Raw genomic sequence first — 23,990 nt, 5'->3', positions numbered from 1 at the left:
TATTTTATTTATTTATTTATTTATTTATTTATTTATTTATGATGGAGTCTTGCTCTGTCACCCAGGCTAGAGTGCAGTGGCACAATCTCTGCTCACTGCAAGCTCTGCCTCCCGGATTCACACCATTCTCCTGCCTCAGCCTCCTGAGCAGCTGGGACTACAGGCGCCCGCCACCACGCCCGGCTAATTTTTTGTATTTTTAGTAGAGACAGGGTTTCACCATGTTAGCCAGGATGGTCTCGATCTCCTGACTACGTGATCCGCCCGCCTCAGCCTCCCAAAGTGCTGGGATTACAGGTGTGAGCCACTGCGCCCGGCCTTGCATATTTTAATGTTATATCTAAAACAACTACTTGACTATCAGCATAGTTAATAACAAACTCTTTTTAATTATCTTAAAACTACTAAATATCTTGCTTTTAATTAGATAAACTCTAATATAGTGTCCTTATCAAAGTTTTAAGTAGAATTTCTAAAAATAATTGCTCTAAAGCTTACATGAAAGAATTCCTTGTATATTGCTCCAATGGATCCCTTATGAAACAATAAAAATCGAATTTAGGTAAACTCCTTTTAATTATGACTTATTTTTAAGGAAATATCAATTTTTTTAACTTTTAAAAAACAAGTTACAATTTACTACAGTGAAATGGGTGAAGTGATGCTGGACTGTTTCAGTTGTATTAAATAGTGGACACATGTAATGGATACACAGTGGATATACATACAAGACAGCTCACCAGAAACAACACAATATGAGCCCTTATAGAATTGAGCAAAATGGGTACATTGTTGAAGTTGTTGGAAATCAGCTCTCACTTAGGAAGAAGGAATATACAAATATGGAATGGTGAAAGGCAAGAAAGAAATTGGTAGATACGAATGGGAATTAGCATTATCTGTGTGAACTCAGCATTTCTAAAATATGTACATTTAACATGTATATGCACGTTTCACATGTATATGAATATGTATGTGTGTATATACGTATATATGTGCATAGACATGCATGTTTCCTAGCTCTGTGCAATTAAGGTGCCAAGAAAACACACTCCAGCAGCAAGGAGTGTACCTAGTGCCAGCTCTTGATCTAAAATATAGTTGCCTATTAAGAAAAACCAGTGCTCCTCAGAGAAATGGCTCATTCCACAGCTGGGGCACGGTAGGTACAAGTTGATCCTGGAACATGTTGTTATGCCAGAAAGTGAAGAACTGCTAAATCTGGTTCAACCAAGTTTTCACTGAATTCTAAGTATGGCACTGTACTAGCAGTTCTACTTATGAAGAAAATACTTGTTTTTAAGACTTAGCCCTAAAAAAAAATGACCAGACAGTGAAATATATAAAAAGACCCTTAACCTCCCTCAGAACAAGATAAATACATATTAAAACTGCACTGTTATACTATCTAACAGAATGGAAAACTCCTAAAGTTTGATGACACATACCATTAGCAAGGTTGTGAGGAATTATTGCTGGTGGATATGTGTATTGATACAACCTCTATGGAGGCAAATGTGGCAATATCTATCAAAATTACAAATATATATAATTTGATTTGGCAACTCCACTGCAGGGAAATTATCCTACAGATAATCTTATATGGATACACAGTGACATATATACAAGATAGTTCACTAGAAATAACCTAAATGTCAGTTGACAGGGACCTGGCTAAATAAATAAATGGAGTTCTATGCAGCTGTAAAAAAAAAAAAAAAAAAAAAAAAAAGAGAGAGAGAGAGAGGTGGTCTCTATGTACTAATACACAAAGATATTCAAAATATATTATTAAAAGAAAAACAATATACAAAAATGTGTATTTCCTTTTGCATAAAAAGAGAGGGACAATAAAAAAATTTTATCTGTATTTGCTTATATACAAATAAAGAAACTCAAGAGTCAGGCACAGTGGCTCATGCCTATAATCCCAGCACTTTGGGAGGCTGAGGCAGGAGGATCACTTGAGACCAGGAACAGGAGTTCAAGACCAGCCTGGACAATACAGCAAAACCTCATCTCAATATAACTTAAAAATAAATAAATAGATAAACCCAAGAAGGATGGTGCTAGGGGACATTGGGAACTGACAGAATACAAAAGTATCAGGTAGATTTTTACTCTATATTTTCTACATTTGAACCGTGAATGGACCAGGCATGGTAGCTCATGCCTGTAAACCCAGCACTTTCGGAACCTGAGGTAGGTGGATTGCTTGAGCCCAGGAGTTCAAGACCAGCCTGGGCAACACAGCCAGACTCCATCTCAATAAAAAGAAAAAAAAAACTGCCTACTTTAAAAATTACCCCCCTCCCTAAAATTAAGACTATGTAAGCCCTTCCTCAAAGTATCAGATATTTCAAGTCATACTGAACCAATGAGAAAATATTCCTTAGTTTCTAAGTTACATCAGACTGTTTTCTTCCTTTTTTTTTTTGAGACAGAGTCTCACTCTGTCACCCAGGTTGGGGCACAGTGGCATGATCTCGGCTCACTGCAACCTCCACCTCCTGGGTTTAAGCAATTCGCCTTCCTCAGCCTCCCAAGTAGCTGGGACTACAGGCACATGCCACCACACCTGGCTATTTTTTGTATTTCCAGTAGAGACAGGGTTTCGCCACATTGACCAGGCTGGTCTCAAACTCCTGACCTCAGGTGATCCACCCACCTCGGCCTCCTAAAGTGCTGGGATTACAGGCATGAGACACCATGCCCAGCCTAGAATGTTTTCTTTATGCAATGAAATTCAGTATCCATCTTGGAATGAAGAGGATACTGTTAAGACTGAGGGGATGGAAGTTGTCCCGGGGATAGAAATCTCCACACATCTTAGGCCTGGCTTCAAGTATGGAATTACCTTCCATGCCCAAGTAGCATGGCATGATTCAATTTACTTCTCATCGATATCCTTAATTTCAGGATGATGAGTATTTGGTATTTGTTTTCTAAGATTATATGTTTAAAATGTAGATTACTACACTCTTTCCCAGAGCCAGAATCTCTGGAGGTGAGATCTAGCAATCTGTATTTCTAAAAAGATTTCTAGGAGATTCTCATGCATGCAATCTGAAGTTTTAGAACTACCATTCCAAGAGTTAAATGTTCAGATGTTTATTAATGACAACAAACCACCCAGATAACCAACCTATGGGAGGATATCACAAGGATGCATGAACCAGCTTGAAAGATCTCCCACTGGCTAAATCTACTCCTTGATTTTGACCCATAATTAGAAAGTTCATTCCAAGGTAATACAGGAAATTCACCTATGCTGTCACATAGTACTTTTATGATTTTATTTTCTATATTTAAATCTTTAATTCATTTACAATTATTCTGATAAAGCATTATAAGAGATATGGCTTTAACTATACCTTTGTCCAAATGGCTAGCAAGTTATACCAAGACTACTTAAAAATTTGTTGGGTGTGGTGACTTACACATATAATTCCTGCACTTTAGGAGGCCAAGGCAGGAGGATCATTTGAGGCCAGGAGTTCCCTCAAACCAGCCTGGAGAACACAGTGAGACCTTGTCTCTACAAAAAAATTAATTAATTAAAAAAAATAAATTGGCCAGGCATGGTGGCACACTCCTGTAGTCATAGCTACTCAGGAGGCTGAAGTGTGAGAATCTCTTGAGCCCAGGAGTCTGAGGGTGCAATGAGCTATGATTGCCCCACTGTACGCCAACCTGGGCAAGAGTGAGACCTGTCTAAAAAATATAAATAATAATAAAAATAAAAACCTATCTTTATCCTACTAATAAGATACCACCTTTATATTAAACTAAATTATATTGTGTATTTAACTCTACTTCTGCAATGTCTATTGTGTTTCACTAATCATTCTACTTTTCTGCCTAAGCCATACAGTTTTAATGACTGAGGCTTAGTGACATAATTTAATATTTAATATTAAAGATTTAATAGATATTAAATATTCAATTTCTAATATCTAGTCCTTCACTGTTCTTTTTCAGAGGTATCTAAGTTTTCTTACTTGTGTCCTTTTTCTTTTTTTTTTTTTTTTGAGACAGAGTCTTACTCTGTCACCCAGGCTGGAGTGCAATAGTGTGATCTTGGTTCACTGCAACTTCTGCTTCCCAGGTTCAACTGATTCTCCTACCTCAGCCTCCTGAGTAGCTGGGATTATAGGCATGTGCTACCACGCCCAGCTAATTTTTGTATTTTTAGTAGAGACAGGGTTTCGCCATGTTGGCCAGACTGGTCTTGAACTCCTGACATCAGATGATCCGCTCACCTTGGCTTCCCAAAGTGCTGGGATTACAGGCGTGAGCCACCATGCCTGGCCTACTCGTGTCCTTTTTCACATGCGCTTTAAAAAATTCACTTGGCTAGTGCCAGAAAAATAATGTATATATTTTTAGTTGGATTGTGTTTATACATTAATGTAGAGAAAATTGACATGTTTATAACATTGAGTCTTTGCATCAAAAAGTAATTGTGTCCTCCCACTTGTTCAAGTCTATTTTTGCATCCTTCATGAGTATTTTAAAGTTTTTGTCTGTCAGTTTTGCACATTTCTGAATAGGTTTATTCTGGACATTTTATCTTTGTTGCTATTGTAAATGGAGTCCTCTTCTTCCATTCTATGTTCTAACTGGCTGTTATGTACATATGGAAAATATTGATTTCTACGGATTAAGTTTACCATTATTTTCCTATTGAGGGGCTCAATTTTCCTGTTGTTTATAGTAAATGTTTCCATTAATTATTTTCGGTGTTCCACATATATATAAACATCATATCATCTGTGAAAAAAGATGGTTTTATCACCTCCTTTCCAATTACTTTACCTCCAGATTCTTTTTATTTGTATAAATGTTTTGGCTAGGTCAGGCATGGTGGCTAACGCCTGTAATCCCAGCATTTTGGTAGGCTGAGGCGGGTGGATCACCTGAGGTCAGGAGTTCGAGACCAGCCTGACCAACATGGTGAAACACTGCCTCTACTAAAAATAAAAAATTAGCTGGGAGTGGTGGCAGGTGACTGTAATCCCAACTACTCGGGAGGCTGAGGCAGGAGAATCCCTTGAACCCAGGAGGCGGAGGTTGCAGTGAGCTGAGACTATGCCACTGCATTCTCCAGCCTGGGTGACTGAGACTCCGTCTCAAAAAAAAATAAAAAATACAATAAAAATTAAAAAATTAAAAAAAATATTTTGGCTTGTACCTCCAAAGCAATGTTATTTAGTGGTGGTTACAGTGGGCAACACTGTCTTGTTTCTAATTTCAGTCAGGATACATACTTGTGCTTCCCCACTAAGTATGATGTAACTGAGTTGGATATAGCTGATTGTGTTATAGAAGTTATCTATTAATTAGTATTTTATTACTTTAATTATTACTTTAAATTATGAATTGGTGTTCAATTTTGTCAAATGGATTTTCTGCATTCATGGAGACAGCCATATGACTTATAACTTTTTTTTTTCTTTTTTTTTGAGACAGTCTTGCTCTGTCACTCAGTCTGGAGTACAGTGACGTGATCTCAGTTCACTACAACCTCTGCCTCCTGGGCTGAAGAGATTCTCCTGCCTCAGCCTCCTGAGTAGCTGGGATGACAGGCACGTGCCACCACACCCAGTTGATTTTTGTATATTTAGTAGAGACGAGGTTTCACCATGTTGGCCAGGCTGGTCTCAATCTCCTGACCTCAGGTGACCCACCTGCCTTGGCCTCCCAAAGTGCTGGTCAGCCATCATGCCCAGCAAGATAACTTTAAGATATCTTTGCATTTCGGGAATTCTATTTCATACGTATTTAATCTACTCATAGTCTAAAAGAATAAGGATTCTAATATTTGTTCCAATTTATCATTTGTCCTTTGACTTTATGACTTTTTTTGATATATCAAAATTTTAAAGATTTTTTTCTCCTTAGGACTATTTATATGATGATTTATAATATTAGATTTCCTAATATTAAGTCAGTCTTGTAGTCCTAAAATAAATCCAACTGTTACGAGATAGTATTCTCTAGAGACATAATAATTTTGATTTTGGCATCAATATATAGCAAGAATGTGGAAGCTTTCCGTCTTTTTATATGCTCTGGAATAGATTAAATAGAATTGACAATCTGTTCTTTAATGGTTTGACAGAATCACTCAAATCATTAAAGAGTAGACAGTTTCCTTAATGAAACTATCTTATTCTGAGAGCCAGACATGGTGGCTTGCATATGTAATCCCAGCAACTCAGGATTACTTGAGGCCGGAAGTTTGAGACCAGCCTGGGCAACACAGTGAGACTGTATCTCTAAAAAACATAATTAAAAAAACAATTAGCAGGGCATGGTGGTGCAGGCCTGTACTCCTAGCTACTTGGGAGGCTGAGGCGGGAGGACTACCTGAGCCCTAGGAGTTCAAGGCTGCAGTGAGCTATGATCATGCCACTGCACTCCAGCCTGGGTGACAGAGGAAGATCTCGTCTCCTAGAAGATTTTATTTAAAAAAAGAAAGAAAAGAAATGGTCTGGATCCTGTGTTTTTTTCTGGGGCTAGATCTCTGAAAAATTTTCTATTCCATGTATGAAAATTCTTCTAATCAGATTTTCTTTCTCTGCTTTCTTTTGGTATCCTTTGATATTATTTTTCCTCCTTTAAACCAGTCGTTTAATTCATTACTTTTCATTTTTCCTTTTCATTGCTATAATTATGGCTAATTACATTGATTTTTGAATGATATAAAATGTATTATCTATTCATAAACATTAAATTCTAAAAATTAAGAGAAGCCAAATCAATACTAACATAAAATTTTGACTAGAAGAACATAGACGGCACGTACTAATATAAACTGACCTCAACAACCAAATACTAAAATTTTCTAGCCAGGCCCGCTGGCTCATGCCTGCAATACCAGCTCTTTGGTCAAGGTAGGCAGATTGCTTGAGCCCAGGAGTTCAAGACCAGCTCGGGCAACGTAGCGAGACCCTGTCTCTCTAACTAACAAAAAACATTAGCCAGGCATGGTGGCACACATCTGTGGTCTCAGCTACTCAGGAGGTTGAGATGGGAGCATCACTTGAGCCCAGGTGGTCAAGGCTGTAGTGAACTGTGATTGTGCCACTGCACTCCAGCCTGAGCAACAGGGCAAAACGCTGTTTCAAAAGGAAAAAAGAAAAAAATATATATTCCTACCTTTTGTTTAGCACTTACCTTGAAGGGAATCCAACTTAGCTTTAATTAACATTCTTAACCTTCCTACTTCTTGCCTTTTCAGTTCATCAAGTTTTGTCCTCACATGGTGACTTACTAAATCCAGTTCTTTGCTTAGCCTCCCACTCTGTTAACAAAATTAATAAATTAGTTTTATCTATTACATTTCATTTTTAGACAAATGCAACAGCTTAAAAACAGGGTTAAAATACATTAGTGATAAATACTTTTGACTAATTTAGATACATTTAATATTATAAAAAGAATTTCTTTCAAAAGATATTAGCTTTAGGGCTGGGCATGGTGGCTCACATCTGTAATCCCAGCACTTTGGGAGGCTGAGGTGGGCGATCACCAGAGGTCAGGAGTTCGAGACCAGTCTAGCCAACCTGGCGAAATACCGTCTCTACTAAAAACACAAAATTTAGCTGGGCATGATGGTGCACGCCTGTCAATCCCAGCTACTTGAGAGGCTGGGACAGAAGATTCACTTGAACCCAGGAGGCAGAGGTTGCAGTGAGCCAAGATTGCGCCACTGCACTCCAGTCTGGGCAACAAGAGTGAGACTCTGTCTCAAAAAAAAAAAAAAAAAAAAAAAAAGGCTAGGTGTGGTGGCTCATGCCTGTAATCCCAGCACTTTGGGAGGCCAAGGCAGGCGGATCACCTGAGGTCAGGAGTTTGAGACCAGCCTGGCCAACATGGTAAAACCCCGTCTTTACTAAAAATACAAAAATTAGCCGGGTGTGATGACCCATGCCTATAATCCCAGCTACTCAGGAGGCTGAAGCAGGAGAATCGCTTGAACCCGGGAGGCAGAGGTTACAGTGAGCCAAGATCATGCCATTGCGCTCCAGCCTGGGCAACGAGAGTGAAACTCCATCTCAAAAAAAAAAAAAAAAAAAAAAAAAGATTAGCTTTAACTCTAAAATCCAGATGTCTGAAAAACCATGTAATTTAGAAAAGCATCATTAAAGCACAAAGCAGAAACTCAAAAGGTTAAATTGTAAAATGGTGTAGCCACTTCAAAAAACAGTTTGGCAGTTCCTCAAAAAGTTAAACATAGGGTTACCATGACCCAACAATTCCATTCCTAGATATATAACTAAAAGAACAGAAAACATGTTAACACAATAACTTAAACATAATATTCATAGCTGCATATTCATACTAGCCAAAAAAGCAGAAACCTAAATGTCCATCAACTAATGAATGGATAAACAAAATACAGTATACCAATACAATGGTATGTTGTTTGGCCATAAAAAAGTATAAAATCCTGACATATGCTACAACATGAATGAACCTGTAAAACATTATGCTAAGTGAGAGAAACCAGACACAACAAACCATTTATTCTATGAGTCCATGTATACGCAATGTCCGGAACAGGCAAATCCACAGAGATGAATAGTAGATTTATTGTGGTTGGGGAAAGGGGCGCAATTAGGAGTTACAGCTTAATGGGCACACGGTTTATTTTGGGGACAATGAAAATATTCTAAAATTAGATAGCGGTGATGATTGCATGACTCTGCGGGTATATTAAAAAACTACTGAAACGGCAGGGTGCGGTAGCTCCCACCTGTTATCCCAGCACTTTGGAGGCTAAGGTAGGTGGATCGTTAGAGCGCTGGAGTTTGAGACCAGCCTGGCCAACATGGCAAAACCCATTTCTACTAAAAATACAAAAATTAGCCAGGTGTGGTGGCACATGCCTGTAGTCCCAGCTACTCAGGAGGCTGAGACAGGAGAATCGTTTCAGCCAGGGAGGTGGAGGTTGTAGTGAGCTGAGATCATGCCACTGCACTCTAGTCTGGGTGACAGAGCAAGAGTCCATCTCAGAACAAAACAAAATAAAACAAAAAAACAGACAAAAAGACACTGAATTTTATGCTTTAAAAAGATAAATTTTATGGTATATGAATTACATGTCAACAAAGTATTTATTTTACTTTATTTTATTTTATTTTATTTTATTTTATGAGATGGAGTCCAGTCTGTCACCCAGGCTGGAGTGCAGTAGCATGATCATGGCTCACTGTAGCCTCAACCTCCCAGGCTCAAGCAGTCCTCCCACCTCAACCTCCCGAGTAGCTAGGATTACAGATGTATGCCACCATGCCTGATTAATTTTTGTATTTTTTGTAGAGACAGGGTTTTGCCATGTTGCCCAGGCTGGTCTCGAACTTCTGAGCTCAAGCAATCCACCCAACTCAGCCTCCCAGAGTGCTGGGATTCCCGGGAGCCACTGCACCCAGCTTCTTATTTTTTAAAAAAGTTAAGTTGGTCAGCACCATTAGGGCTAAAAAGAACATTTAAATTAAAAGTCAGTTGGCCTCTATAAGCATTAGTCATTCCATATATAAAAGCTTTTCAAAATTTATCTTTTTTAGGTCCCCTTTGATTGCTTTCTTCATAGATGAATGATTAGTAAGAAAACTAGGGGAATATACTGTTACGGAATCAAAAAGAGCAGTATATTTCAAGGAGAGAATAGTCATTATTATTAGATAAAACAATGGTTGTCAAAATGTAGTCCCCAACTGGAGCAGCATCACCAGGGAACTTCAGAAATGCAGGCCCTAGAGTTACTGAATTGGACACCCTGGAGGTAGGAACCAGAAATATGTTTTAACAAACCCTGAAATCTAAAAACTATTGAGATAAATAAAGGAGTCCAGTAGAATGAGGAATCAAAGGTGTTAGGATGTTCACTAGATTTGGCAATTAAGAAGTCATGGATGCTCTCCATGAAGGTATATTCAGTGGAACAGTGAGGGCAGTACCATAACCTTTCCAGTTAGGGAATGTTTGGGAAGTGAAGAAATGTAATATGATTTTCCTTTCAAAATGCTTAGCTGAAAAGGAAAGAGAGGCCGGGCATGGAGGCTCACGCCTGTAATCCCAGCACTTTGGGAGGCCAAGGCAGGGGAATCATTTGAGGTCAGGAGTTTGAGACCAACCTAGACAACATCTCTACTAAAAATACAAAACTCCTATCTCTACTAAAAATACAAAAATTAGCCAGACAAGGTGGCCCACACCTGTAATCCCAGCTACTTGGGAGGCTGAGGTGGGAGGATCGCTTGAGCCTGGGAGGCAGAGGTAGCATAGAGCCAAGATTGTGTCACTGTACTCCAGCCTGGGTGACAGAGTGAGACCTTGTCCCAAAAAAAAAAAAAAAAAAAAAGGAAAGAGAAAATTCTAACTTTTTTTCACTTTTTAAGAAACAAGGCCGGGCGCGGTGGCTCAAGCCTGTAATCCCAGCACTTTGGGAGGCCGAGACGGGCGGATCACGAGGTCAGGAGATCGAGACCATCCTGGCTAATACGGTGAAACCCCGTCTCTACTAAAAAATACAAAAAACTAGCCGGGCGAGGTGGCGGGCGCCTGTAGTCCCAGCTACCCGGGAGGCTGAGGCAGGAGAATGGCGTAAACCCGGGAGGCGGAGCTTGCAGTGAGCTGAGATCCGGCCACTGCACTCCAGCCCGGGAGATAGAGCGAGACTCCGTCTCAAAAAAAAAAAAAAAAAAAAAAAAAAAAAAGAAACAAGAGTTTTTCTTGGTTATTTGTGATGATTCTACTGGTTTGGGTTTTATTGTCTAGTTTTACTCATTTTTTTTTTCTTTTTTAAGAGATGAGGTCTCGCTCTGTGTCATACAGGCTAGAGCAGTCATATAATCATGGCTCACTGCAACCTCAAACTCCTGGGCTCAAGTGATCCTCCCACCTCAGCTTTCTGAGTAGCTGGGACTACAGGCACATACCACCACATCCAGCTAATTTTTTATATTTTTGGTAGAGCTAGGGGTTTCACTATGTTGCCTAGGCTGGTCTTGAACTTCCAGGATCAAGCAATTCTCCCACCTTGGCTTCTCAAACTGCTGGGATTACAAGTGTGAGCCACTGTGCCTGGCCTCAGACAATTTTTTTTTAATTTGAAGGATAATTTTTAATTTAATATTTAATTAAATTAATTTTAAATTTTAATTTTTTGTAGTGACAGGGTCTCGCTATGTTGCTCTGGCTGGTCTCAAACCACTGGCTAGAAGCCATCCTCCTGCTTCAGTCTCCCAAAGTACTGGGATTACAGGTGTGGACTACTGCGCCTGCCCCCTTTTATTATTTATTTATTTATTTATTTATTTATTTATTTATTTATTTTTAAGACAAAGTCTCACTCTATTGCCCAGGCTGGAGTGTAGTGGCACAATCTTGGCTCACTACAACCTCTGCTGCCCAGGTTCAAGCAATTCTCCTGCCTCAGCCTCCCGAGTGGCTGGGATTACAGGTGCGTGCCACCACACCCAGCTAATTTTTCTATTTTTAGTGGAGACAGGGTTTCATCACCTTGGCCAGGCTAGTCTTGAACTCCTGACCTCAAGATCCACCTGCCTCAGCCTCCCAAACTGCTGAGATTACAGGCGTGAGCCACCGCACCTAGCCCCTCATTTCTTTTTTATTGTGTAACTGTTTAACTTCATTTTGGTTCCCCCTAACCCTTCACAGAAACAGGAATTGAATGTGAAAAGAAGAATTATAAAAATATTCCCTGCACCAATCCAGGAAGCGTATTTTCTTCTTTTGCCTGAATATCTCTATGTAGTATCTCCCATGATCCACATTTTCTATGTTACCCCAAATAATGCTCTTACTCCTAATACAAAGACATTAAGAGTTCTACATCAGATATATTCAGCATAGGAAACTTGTTCCACAGATTGAATTAATCCTTGAGAAGAAGAGTAAGGTTATCCTCAAAGACAATTCCGGAAAACTATTAGCATAACACTATTACCTTTTCCCCAGAAAAGTTCACAACTTCCAAGGGGAGGGCTGTGAACTAAATGCCACACCTGAGAGCTGACAGACACCACAACCTAGCAGGAGTCAGTCTTTCAAAGAAGTTCACACCAAGATCAGAAACTAAAATAAAAGGTTTGTTTGACCCAGAATGAGTCTTTCAAACACAGTTCTCTTATTCTGATTCTAGAAAAAAGGCAATGTAAGTTTTTAAGAAAGTAAAAATTAAATAAATAAAGGTAACATAAGCAAACAAAATTATCTTAGGAGACATTATTGAAATTTTAAAATTAACTAGATTTTTTTTTTACTCACTGAGTCTAAGATAAACCCAGCTAAGCTGATTCATTTCCTTTTAAGGAAAGACTTTACAAGAATCTCTCATGTCAGATCTCTACAACCCACTTTCTTTTTTTTTTTTTTTTTTTGAGACGGAGTCTCACTCTGTTGCCCGGGCTGGAGTGCAGTGGCCGGATCTCAGCTCACTGCAAGCTCCACCTCCCGGGTTTACACCATTCTCCTGCCTCAGGCTCCCGAGTAGCTGGGACTACAGGTGCCCGCTACCTCGTCCGGCTAGTTTTTTGTATTTTTTAGTAGAGACAGGGTTTCACCATGTTAGCCAGGATGGTCTTGATCTCCTGACCTCGTGATCCGCCCGTCTCGGCCTCCCAAAGTGCTGGGATTACAGGCTTGAGCCACCGCGCCCGGCCCCCCCTTTCTTATTATGAGTACTAAAGAGCCGACTATGGCTAGAATTATGTCAAATAGGGTACTTGGGACAGAGTCAAATGGTTAAACCTCTCTGATTGATATAATACATAGCCCATTATCTCTTCTGTTAATCTGGACCTGATTAAAACACCAGAACCTCGCCTATTCCAAACTTTTGAATAACTTCCTGCTGTTCTCAGATAATGACCCAAACCCCTTAACATGATATACAGGCCCTCTGTCATTGAGGTTGTGACTCTTCCCAAACCTCATCTTTTGGCCACTCAGGCCTCCATTTCCCACTCTGGGGTCCAGCCACAGTTACTGCTTCCAGTTTCCCGTATACCTCTTGCCTCTGTACCATTGCACCTTTGTCTGGGATGCCTCCCAGTCCCTCTCCTTTTCTCACTACATCTTTAAGCTCTGGCATAATCTCTATCAGGAAGAATAACTTCCCACCTCACCCCACTGCTTCATATTAGATTATGTGTCTGTCATCTGTATTTCTAGATTAAATACTCATCATATAATCCATCCTATAATCTATTTCTGGATATGATTTTCCCATGAGGGTTCCTTAAGGGCTGGGAATAAATCTCATCTTTGTATTTCTAGTACTTAGCTCAGTGTCTGGCATGCGCAAATGTTAAATATTTAAGCCGAGCGTGGTGGCACGCGCCTGTAGTCCCAACAACTGGAGAGACTGAGGTGGGAGGACGGCTAGAGCCCAGGAGCTCAAGGCCAGCCTGGGTTATATGGTGAGACCTCATCTCTAAAAAAATTTTAAATTAAGACACATATATATATATATTATTTAATTGCATTTACCTTTATTTCCTCTATGTCTGCTTTCTGGAGCTTTTCTCTGAAGTGTTTATCTGTTTCCAGCACATCAATCACTTGCTTGAGATATTCATCATAATAAAGTCCAGTATCCTTCAAATTAAGAAACCAACAGTAATGCTTCTGCAGGTTTTTCCTTGTTTGAATCTAAAGAGGTCAATCCTGAGAAATAATTTCTAGCAAATGGCATTGAGACATACTTACTATGATAGTTTCAACAAAGTGAAAAAGCTGTATTTCTGAAATAAATAGTTTTATATCAGGACCAATATCATCTTTTATTGTTACATAAAGGTAGATTTTTCTTTTTTATGACACTCTGTAGTCCAGTAGATTTTCTATATGGTTCAGACGAAGAGTTTACCATTTTGGTTTCTCCCCATTGTTATCTGTCTCTGCTTTGAATATAATACAGTGTTTTATTGGCTAGTTAGTTCTGTGTCAGAAATGTATTACAACTAATTCTCCTATTTAATATACTAACTATATTAAATAAATATTGTCTAAGGGTAAGCAGCATATGCTTGTCCAATACTCTTTTCACTGCTATTTCAGAAATAGTTTCCAAGTGTACAATTTTATAAGTCATAAATATTAGCAATATTTTCATTATAATTCCTCCCATTTCGTTTAATTATAATTTCACCTCATTTTACCTCATTTAGTTATAATTATAATTCATTTCATCTAGTTATAATTCCTCCTATTTCACTTCATTTCACTTACTGGTGGTTCTATCTTTGCACTTTCCACAGGGTGAATATTTTGTACTTTTGTCTTGTCTATGTCTATAGGCACAGCTTCAAGAGCAGTAAGTAGACATGTAATCAAGAGAAAGCAATACTGTAGCAGGACAGTCCTCCACCTCATCTGAAATAAAGAAATAATTATGGCAAAGTCATGAAAAGATGTTTTAACACTATATACAAGCATTCCAAATGTCACAATCATATATTTAATCTCAAGAGGTTTAATAAAACAAAAAAATTATAGGAAAGGGAAAAAATACATTATAACTTGTCAAAAATAATGCTTAAAATATATCACTAAAGAAAATCAAGGGAGAAATGTTTTTGTAGCCAAAATTAAAAAGACAGAATACAATATTTTAAAGTTTATACTTTTGTTTGTTTGTTTGTTTTTTTGAGATGGAGTTCGCGCTTGTTGCCCAGGCTGGAGTGCAACAGTACGATCTCGGCTCACCACAACCTCCGCCTCCTGAGTTCAAGCGATTCTCCTGCCTCAGCCTCCTGAGCAGCTGGGATTACAGGCATGCGCTATCACGCCTGGCTAATTTTGTATTTTTAGTAGAGACGGGGGTTTCTCCATGTTGGTCAGGATGGTCTCGAACTCCTGACCTCAGGTGATCCACTCGCCTCAGCCTCCCAAAGTGCTAAGATTACAGGCGTGAGCCACCACGCCCTGGCTATACTGTTTTTACACTATAAGAAAACATTTGGTTAATTACAAAAGCTTCAATCTAGCCATGGCCTTTTTTTTTTTTTTTTTAAGGCAACACATTTTACCCACAAAACACCATTTGGAAAAGAACACATAACCCCATTTTCACCACAACCCCAGGTGGTACATACACAGGAGAGTGACACATTTTACAAATGAAGAAATTAATTATTAAACCAATTCCCTTACAGAGCATTGTCTTGCCATTAACAAACCACTAAAACTCACATTTTACTATCTTTATACCCATTTTTTTAAGCATCTTTATTGAGATACACTTCACATGTCATAAAATTCACCCATTTAAGTATAGGATATGTCTAATCTATAAAGATGCTACCCAAAGTTTAGTTCTGAATCTTACAAAATCAGATCATCTGAAAGCACATCAGAAATGCAAATTCTCAGGCTGTACCCAAAACCTCTGGGGTGGGGGCCAGGAACCTGTTTTAACAAACAGGGGGGTCCTGGGGGTTTCTATGTATACTAAAACCTGAGATCTACTCTTCTCTAGGATACTAGAATCTCTAATAGGGTAGTATACTTCACAGAATGTCTTCTCACTATGAATCACCTCCTCTTCCCCATAAATACTTGTAATAACAAAAAAGGTTTATTACTCACTCATGCTTCATGGCCACACATACGTAGGTGTGCATTTCGGGTTTTCTGAGATATCTCATAAGCCATAAAATGTTTTAAATTATACTATTCAGTGTTTTCTAGAATATTCAAAAGGCTGTGCAACCATCTCTACTATCTAATTTTAAAACATTTTAATCATCTCAAAAAGAAACCCCATAGCCATTAGCAGTCACTCACTGTTACCCTTTTTTCCCATCCCCTGGCAAACACTAATCTACTTTCTAGCTGTATAGATTTGCCCATTCTGGTCATTTCATATAAATGGAATTATACAATATGTAGCCTTTTGTGTCTGCCTTTTATCAGTTAGCCGTATGTTTCCAGGTACAACCACATTGTAACAAGTATCAGGACTTTATTTCTTTTTTATAGCTGAATAGATAGTCCATTGTATAGATATGCCACATTTGTTTATCCATTCATGAATTGATGGACATTTGGATTGTTTCTTTCAGGCAGTTTTGAATAATACTTCAGTGAACATTTATGTTCAAGTTACTGTGTTAACAGGTTTTCAATTCTTTTGGTTATATAACTAGGAGTAGAATTGCTGAGTCAGTTCGGTAACTCTAAGTTTAACTTTTTGAGGAACTGCCAAACTGTTTTCCAAAGTAGCTATATCATTTTACATTCTCACCACTTATATATGAGGGTTCTAATTTTTCCATATTCTTCCATGTGTTTTTGTCACTTCTGCTGCTCTCCTCTTCTGCCAAGTCTACCATAAAGAAGAAAAGTCAAGAGAATGTGTTTGTATACATGGGTGTGTGTGTGCGTGTGTCCTAACAACACCTGACAACATTTTTTTTTTTTTTTTTTTTTTTGAGACAGAGTCTCTCTCTGTCACCCAGGCTGGAGTGCAATGGCCCGATTTCGGCTCACTGCAACCTCCGTCTCCCAGGTTCAGCAATTCTCCTGCCTCAGCCTCCTGAGTAGCTGGGACTACAGGTACTCACCACCTGTAGTGAGTTTTTTTTTGTATTTTTAGTAGAGACAGGGTTTCACTATGTTAGCAAGGCTGGTCTCGAACCCCTGACCTCAGATGATCCACTCACCTTGGCCTCCCAAAGTGCTGAAATTACAGGCATAAGCCACTGCACCTAGCCTCTGACAATATCTTGAAGTTACAAAGTCACAAAGTTTCTGAGAAACTACTTTAAAACTCTAACTGAATTTATGGTTCCTAAAGATTTAATTGATCCCCAAGCTTTATTATAAATAACAACAGAAACCATCTATTGAATGTTTACTATGTACCAAGCAGTATGCTAAACTTTTAAAAAATATTAACACATCAACTCTTACAATGACTCTGTGAAGTCAATATTATTATCCCCATTTCAAAGTACAAGAAACTGAGACATATCACTTCTAGTTCACACAGCAGTCAGTCACACAGCCAGAGTGTAGACCTGGGGGTGACTGACTCCAAAGCCTCTGCTGGCTTTCCAGAAGTGGTTCTCAAAGTATGGTCCCTGGGACAGCAGCATTGGCATCACCTGGGAATTTGTTAGAAATGCAAATTCTCAAGGCCTACTCCATATTTTCTAAATCAGAGGCTCTGGGTATAGGGGGCCTCACAATCTGTGTTTTAACAAGCCCTATAGGTGATTCTGATACATGCCAACATTTGAAAACCACTGCCCTAGAACATACTGCCTCCCTTTGCTCTATTATTCACCAACCTCACCTACAATGAGAGACAAAGAGAATGCCCATCTCAAAGGTAAACTTGGATCCTTAAAAAACAGAAAGTGGGAAAAAAGAGAAACAGAAAGTGGGTTTTATACCAAGCAGTAAGGCAGAACTAAATTTAGGTCTGTATTCTAATTCCAGCTGCACCACTTACTTGCTATGTGATCACAGGTTAGTCAATTAACTTTTCCCACTTCAGTTCCCTCATTTATAAAAACAAAAAAAATTTAAATAAGAGAATTTAACTTGAACTTAATATTACTTAAGTACTTAAATTATATTATCTATTTATTCTTTTGAGTACAGATCTTTCTCGTTACCTAATCAGAAATACTTAAAAAAAAAAAAGAAGAAAAGCTGCTTGTACTCACACCATTCATTTAAAATGATTAAGTTATATGACTTGTAAATGCCTTTAAACTAAATATTGCTTATTCAGCTAGCTTAAAATTATATTGGTAAAGCAAGCGGCAGGCCTGGGTGCTGAGATACAAGGATTAACAACAAGGAAATCAACCAGCAAAGAAAGTTCATATCTAGACACAATAAAAATGATGTAAAGCCAGGAAAGTTTCACACTTTGGAAACAAAATATGGAACATTATCCTCTCTAATCAAACTGAGAATTTGCTTCTGTGGAAGCAGAAACAAAGTTCCTCCTTGATTTCAGGTTTAGAGATTGTCAGACTTACATTTCATTCAAGTTGCATTTATTTTTAACTTTTGCAAGAAAGAGGACAATGAATTGTGACCGCCATTTCAAAGCCAAAAACTTTCACTTTTTGATAATTTTAAAGGACAAAAGACTGATTTTTTTTTTTTTTTAATGCAGTCTTACTCTGCCACCCAAGCTGGAGTACAGTGGCATGATCTTGCCTCACTGCAACCTCTGCCTCCTGGGTTCAAGTGATTACCCTGCCTCAACCTCCAGAGTAGCTGGGATTACAGGTGCAGGCCACCACACCCAGCTAGTTTTTGTATTTTTAGTAGAGACAGAATTTCACCATGTTGGCCAGGCTGGTCTTGAACTCCTGATCTGCCCGCCTCAGCCTCCCAAGGTGCTGGGATTACAGGCATGAGCCACTGCGCCTGGCCCAAAAGACTGATTTTTTTTCTTTTTTTTTTTGAGACAGAGTCTCACTCTGTTGCCCAGGCTGGAGTGCAGTGGTGTGATCTCGGGTCACCACAACCTCTGCCTCCCAGGTTCAAGCAATTCTCCTGCCTTAGCCTCTTGAGTAGCTGGGACTACAGGTGTGCGCCACCATGCCTGGCTAATTTTTGTATTTTTAGTAGAGATGGGTTTCACTATGTTGGTCAGGTTGGTCTCAAACTCCTGACCTCGTGATCCGCCCGCCCTGGCCTCCCAAAGTGCTGGGATTACAGGCGTGAGCCACCATGCCCCGCCAAGACTGATATTTTTAAGGAGAAGTCTGTTGAAAAATAAAATACAACAGAACTGATTAATAGTAAATACAGCCAGAAACAAGAAGACACATATTATATGATTCAATTTATATAAATGTTGAAAATAGGCAAATCCACAGAGAAAGAAAGCAGATGACGGGTTGTTGAGGGTTGCTGGTGGAGGGAGGGGAAAATGAGAAATAAGTGCTAAATGGGTACAGGGTTCCTTTTTGGGGTGATGAAAATATTCTAAAATTAAATCATTGAGATGGTTGCATAACCTTATGAATATACTAAAAAACAGTGAATTGTATACTGTAAAAGAGAGAATTGTATGATATATAAATTATATTTCAATTTTTTAAAAAGGAGTGAAAATAGAGCAAAAAAAATCCAAGCTTATAAAATGTGAAAATTTTTTAAAATACAATTTATGAACCACTATTACCCTTCTACACTAGTCATGTTCATAATTTTTCAAAATTATCCCATTTTCTGTGTTCTTAATGATTTTTGTTTGCTTGTTCCACAATCACTAGAAAAGCATGTGAAAATCTTACATCATGATTTTGTCTGTTTTTTCTTATAATTCTGTTAATTTTTATTCAAATATTAGGTATACATAAATTTAAGATTTTCTAGCTTTACGGTAAATTTAATCTTTTATCTCATGACTGACCTTTATATCCTAACCATATTAGTATATTTTTTTTACTGTTTTTTGAGACAGGGTCTCAACATGTTGCCCAGGCCAGTCTCAAACTCTTGGGCTCAAGCGATCCTCTTGCCTCAGCCTCCCAAAGTGCTGGGATTAGAGGCATAAGCTACTACACCCAGCCTCAGTTAATGGAATATGAAAATTGTAATTGGCCACATGGCAACAGCAACATAGTCTTTGTTATGTGTATATGCATGAACTTTATTATAGTTATTATTATTGTCATAACTTCAGATTGAGTTTTTGCATTGTTAGTGCTTGTCATTGTAAATATCTTCACAAAGATTAAGCTGTGATTGGGCATTAAAATGAAAAGTTATTTTGTAAGCACAGAAACAAAGCAGCTGATGTTAGTGAAGCAAATACTTGATATTAGGGGAATAACAGCAAGTTTACTTTTTCTTATAGAGGAACAACTAAGTGCTTTACCTGACTTTAGACAGGAAGATACCTGCAAGGAGACAAAGCCATGTTACGTTTTGTTAGTAAAACACAACAGGATTACCTATCAGCAGCCAAACAATGCAGATGAAGATAGCAGAAACCAACAATGCCTCCAATAAATAAAAAAACTCAAGGAACATAAGGCTGAATTGATGGACTCATGCAAATGTCAATTTGTCAGGAACTTCCTAAAATTACTGACTAGAAGCTGCATAACTTCCAGCAATGTATAGTTTAAGGAAAAAAACAAAGCTGAGTTTAGTCAACAGGAAATTCTGACAACATCCTGATGTTCTTTCACATGCCTCAAAATCTACATTAATGCTAAAGGTGGTAAAGAGATTGATATGAGAATGGTCAGAAAATAACAAATCACTGTAACATTGCTGTAAATGCCTACAGCCAAAAGTTGTTGCCATATTAAACATTAAATTATAAAATGATCTCCCCCAAGATGTTATATTAAGCATTTTTAAGAAGTAGGGGGTTGATGGATGGTGGCTGAGCTAAAGGAAGAGTAGCTAAATCTGATTTGAATGTTGAAGAGCCCTACATAACCTGACAAGTGTGTTTATTAGTTTAGTTCTTGATACAGTCTGAGAGTGTGTATCTCAATAAAGAATATGTTGCCTGAAAAGTAATACAAGTTGGTATGATTCATGAAGGCCAGTCCTCCAGGTCTTCATCAACAAATCATTTAAGGAGAGTCTGAGGAAAGAATATGAATCTGAAAACTTCCTGTCATCGTCTTCTGATAAGATGAAGAAAGCAGCAACACCAAGCTTGTAAAATTAGTAGAGGGGGCTTGGAAGAAAATCTCTGGCAAAAGGGTAAGAAGAGGCCAGGCGTGGTGGCTCACACCTGTAATGCCAGCACTTTGGGAGGCCAAGGCGGGCAGACTGGTTGAGGTTAGGAGTTCAAGACCAACCTGGCCAATATGATGAAACCCTGTCTCTACTAAAAATTACAAAAGATTAGCCGGGCATGGTGGTGCATGCCTGTAGTCCTAGTTACTCAGGAGGCTGAGGCAGGAGAATTGCCTGAACCTGGGAGATGAAGGTTGCAGTGAGCCAGATTGCACCACTGCATTCCAGACTGGGCAACAGAGTGAAAACCCATCTCAAAAAAAAAAAAAAAAAAAAAAAAAGATATGTTATTAAATAGACTTTAAGGGCCAGGCATGGTGGCTCATGCCTGTAATCCCAACACTTTGGGAGGCTGAAGTGAGTGGATCACCTTAGGTGAGGAGTTTGCAACCAGCCTGGCCAACATAGCGAAACCCCGTCTCTACTAAAAATATGAAAATTAGCCCGGAGTGGTGGTGCATGCCTGTAGTCCCAGCTATTCGGGAGGCTGAGGCAGGAGAATGGCTTGAACCTGGGAGGCGGAGGTTGCAGTGAACCAAGACTGTGCCACTGCACTCCAGTCTGGGCAACAGAGAGAGACCCTGTCTCAAAAAAAAAAAAAAAGAAAGAAAAAGAAGAAAGAAGAAAGAAGGAAGAAGGAAGAAGAAGGGAGAAGGAGGAGGAGGAGGAGGAGGAGGAGGAGGAGGAGGAGGAGAAAAAGATAAAATAAAATAAATAGGCTTTAAGATTCCATTGGGCTGGGTGCAGTGGCTCGCACCTGTAATTCCAGCTACTCAGGAAGCTGAGGTGAGAAGACTGCTTGAACCCAGGAGTTCTAGGCTGCAGGGAGCTATGATTGTGCCACTGTACTCCCGTCTGGGTGACAGAGACCCCAGGGTGGGATAAAAGATTCTATCAATATTAAGACACACCATTGTATACCATACAGAAAAAAATGCTGCTAATTAAACTATACCACTGTGCTTTATCACTTACAATTCTATTTTATGTTTGCTGAAAGTATTTTTAGGCATATCATAGATTTTTCTCACATCATTTTTACACGCACATAAAGAAATTAAACGAAATAAATTGATTAAGGTATTCTAAGGACTTCTTCACCTTTGTAGTCCAAGTCTTTTTAAACACTTTCTTGAATTGTTACCTTTTGTGTTTTCCCATACAACACTGTTCTCTCTACCAGAGAGGAATGGTGATTTCTTCAAGCCATTTTTGGTTTTTGTTTTTTGAGACAGAGTCTCACTCTATTGCCCGTGCTGGAGTGCAGTGCCGCGATCTCAGATCACTGCAACCTCCACCTCCCGGGGTCAAGCAATTCCTGCCTCAGCCTCCTGAGTAGCTGGGATTACAGGTGTGTACCACCACGCCGGCTAATTTTTGTATTTTTAGTAGAGATTGGGTTTCACCATGTTGGCCAGGCTGGTCTCAAACTCCTGACCTCAAGCAATCTCCCCACTTTGGCCTCCCAAAGTGCTGGGATTACAGGAGTGAGCCAATGTGCCCTGCCCTTTAAGTTGATTTAATAACATATCTTTTTTTTTTTCTTTTTGAGATGGAGTTTCACTCTGTTACCCAGGCTGGAATGCAGTGGTGCAATCTTGGCTCACTGCAACCTTCACCTCCCAGGTTCAAGCAATTCTCCTGCCTCAGCCTCCTGAGTAGCTAGGACTACAGGTGTGCACCACCATGCCTGGCTAATTTTTTGTATTTTTAGTAGAGACAGGGTTTTGTCATGTTGGCCAGGCTGGTCTCGAATTCCTAACCTCAACCAATCTGCCCACCTAAGCCTCCCAAAGTGCTGGGATTACAGGCGTGAGCCACCATGCTCGACCTTAATACCATATCTTGATTTTTAAATCTACCACCTTCTATAGCGCTTTTTCGTTTTTTTGTTTTTTGAGACAGGTTCTCATTCTGCCGCCCAGGCTGAACTGCAGTGGTAAGCTCACAGCTCACTGCAAGTTTGATTTCTTGGGCTCAAGAGATCCTCTTGCTTCAGCTTCTCATGTAGCTGGGCCCACAAGCAAGCCACCATGCATGGTGATTTTTTTTTTTTTTTTTTTTTTTTGGTAGAGATGCAGTTTCATTATGTTGCTCAGGCTGATAGGGCTTTCTATTTATCCTGCCTCTCTCACCTTTTAAATTTATTTTTGATTGATGGAGAATGTTTTCCACTCGTTTCTAATCTGTTAGTGCTTATTCTAGACATAACTAGGACAATTAATTTAAACACTTAACTCTACTTCTTAATAAGGCCTCAATAAACACCAACTGCATTAAAAAAAAAAAAAAAGTTAAGTATTCCAGCACATTAGGCAAAAAAATAATGACACAAAAATCTCTTTAAATACCAAGATGTCAAATGTGTCTGCATTAAAGGAATAACACTAAGTTTACTAGGTTTACAGATTTTCATGAACGAGAAAATATACAAATATCCATACAGAAGAAAGAAAGATGAGTAATAAGGACAGGCAACGGGAAGAAGGGGGACTAACCTACTTTTCTTCCACTATCAGGTCAGTAAGAACGACCTTCTCCTTTCCTTTATCACCCTCTTCTTTCATAAGAGAGATACGGACCTAAAGAGGAGATACTGGACTGAACCAGGCTGAAACAGTAGACTCATCCAAACCAGGACAGGCTGATAATTTACTCTCTAAAGTAGGATGGTGTGAAATTCTAAATTTTGTAGTCATCTCAAGACAGAATGGGAGGCACTGACCCCAAAAGCATCAGAGCCTCAGGTAAAATTACAAAGTAAGCAGAGTTCTTAAGCTTCTCTTAGTATTCAGTAGATATAATTTCCTTAAATTTTAAAGTCCTAAAAGAAAGTTAATCTCTTCCCCTGTCTCAACCAAGTCAAAATTTCTGTTCTGCTGGGCACAGAGGTTCATGCCTATAATCCCAGTACTTTGTGAGGACAAGGAGGGCGGATTCCTTGAGCCCAGGAGTTCAAGACCAGCCTGAGCAATATGGTGAAACCTCTGTCAAATAAGATGTCCATTCAAACACAGAGGCACATTTCTTAGCTACTGATTTATACCAGTAGTTATAAAGACTAAGTTTGCTTAGTGTGTGTGTGTGTGTGTGTGTGTGTGTGTGTGTGTGTGTGTGTATGTGCGCATGCGCACATGTGTGCGTGTGTGTGTGCGTGTGTGTGTGTGTGTGATGGTTTCCTGTTTTGATTGTTGGGCAAGATATCCTGGAAGTGGTTA

At 39.0% G+C, this 23,990-nt stretch overlaps 1 protein-coding gene across 5 annotated transcripts in view; it reads right to left on the bottom strand.

Annotated features, from left to right (window-relative positions):
* Positions 1–23,990, bottom strand: part of NUCB2 (nucleobindin 2) — a 79,199-nt gene that overhangs the window by 36,914 nt on the left and 18,295 nt on the right. For all 5 annotated transcript variants that reach the window (XM_030917519.1, XM_030917520.1, XM_030917522.1 and 2 more), the window contains 3 exons: positions 14,266–14,409; positions 13,525–13,632; positions 7,183–7,309 (listed from right to left, as the gene is read on the bottom strand). In XM_030917519.1, coding sequence (XP_030773379.1) covers positions 7,183–7,309; positions 13,525–13,632; positions 14,266–14,409 — 379 coding nt within the window. The remainder of the gene's footprint in view (positions 1–7,182; positions 7,310–13,524; positions 13,633–14,265; positions 14,410–23,990) is intronic.

This window comes from Rhinopithecus roxellana, chromosome 15 (assembly GCF_007565055.1).
Source record: "Rhinopithecus roxellana isolate Shanxi Qingling chromosome 15, ASM756505v1, whole genome shotgun sequence".
In the NCBI taxonomy this organism is placed as follows: domain Eukaryota; kingdom Metazoa; phylum Chordata; class Mammalia; order Primates; family Cercopithecidae; genus Rhinopithecus; species Rhinopithecus roxellana.
This window is presented reverse-complemented; position numbering and strand designations above follow the sequence as displayed.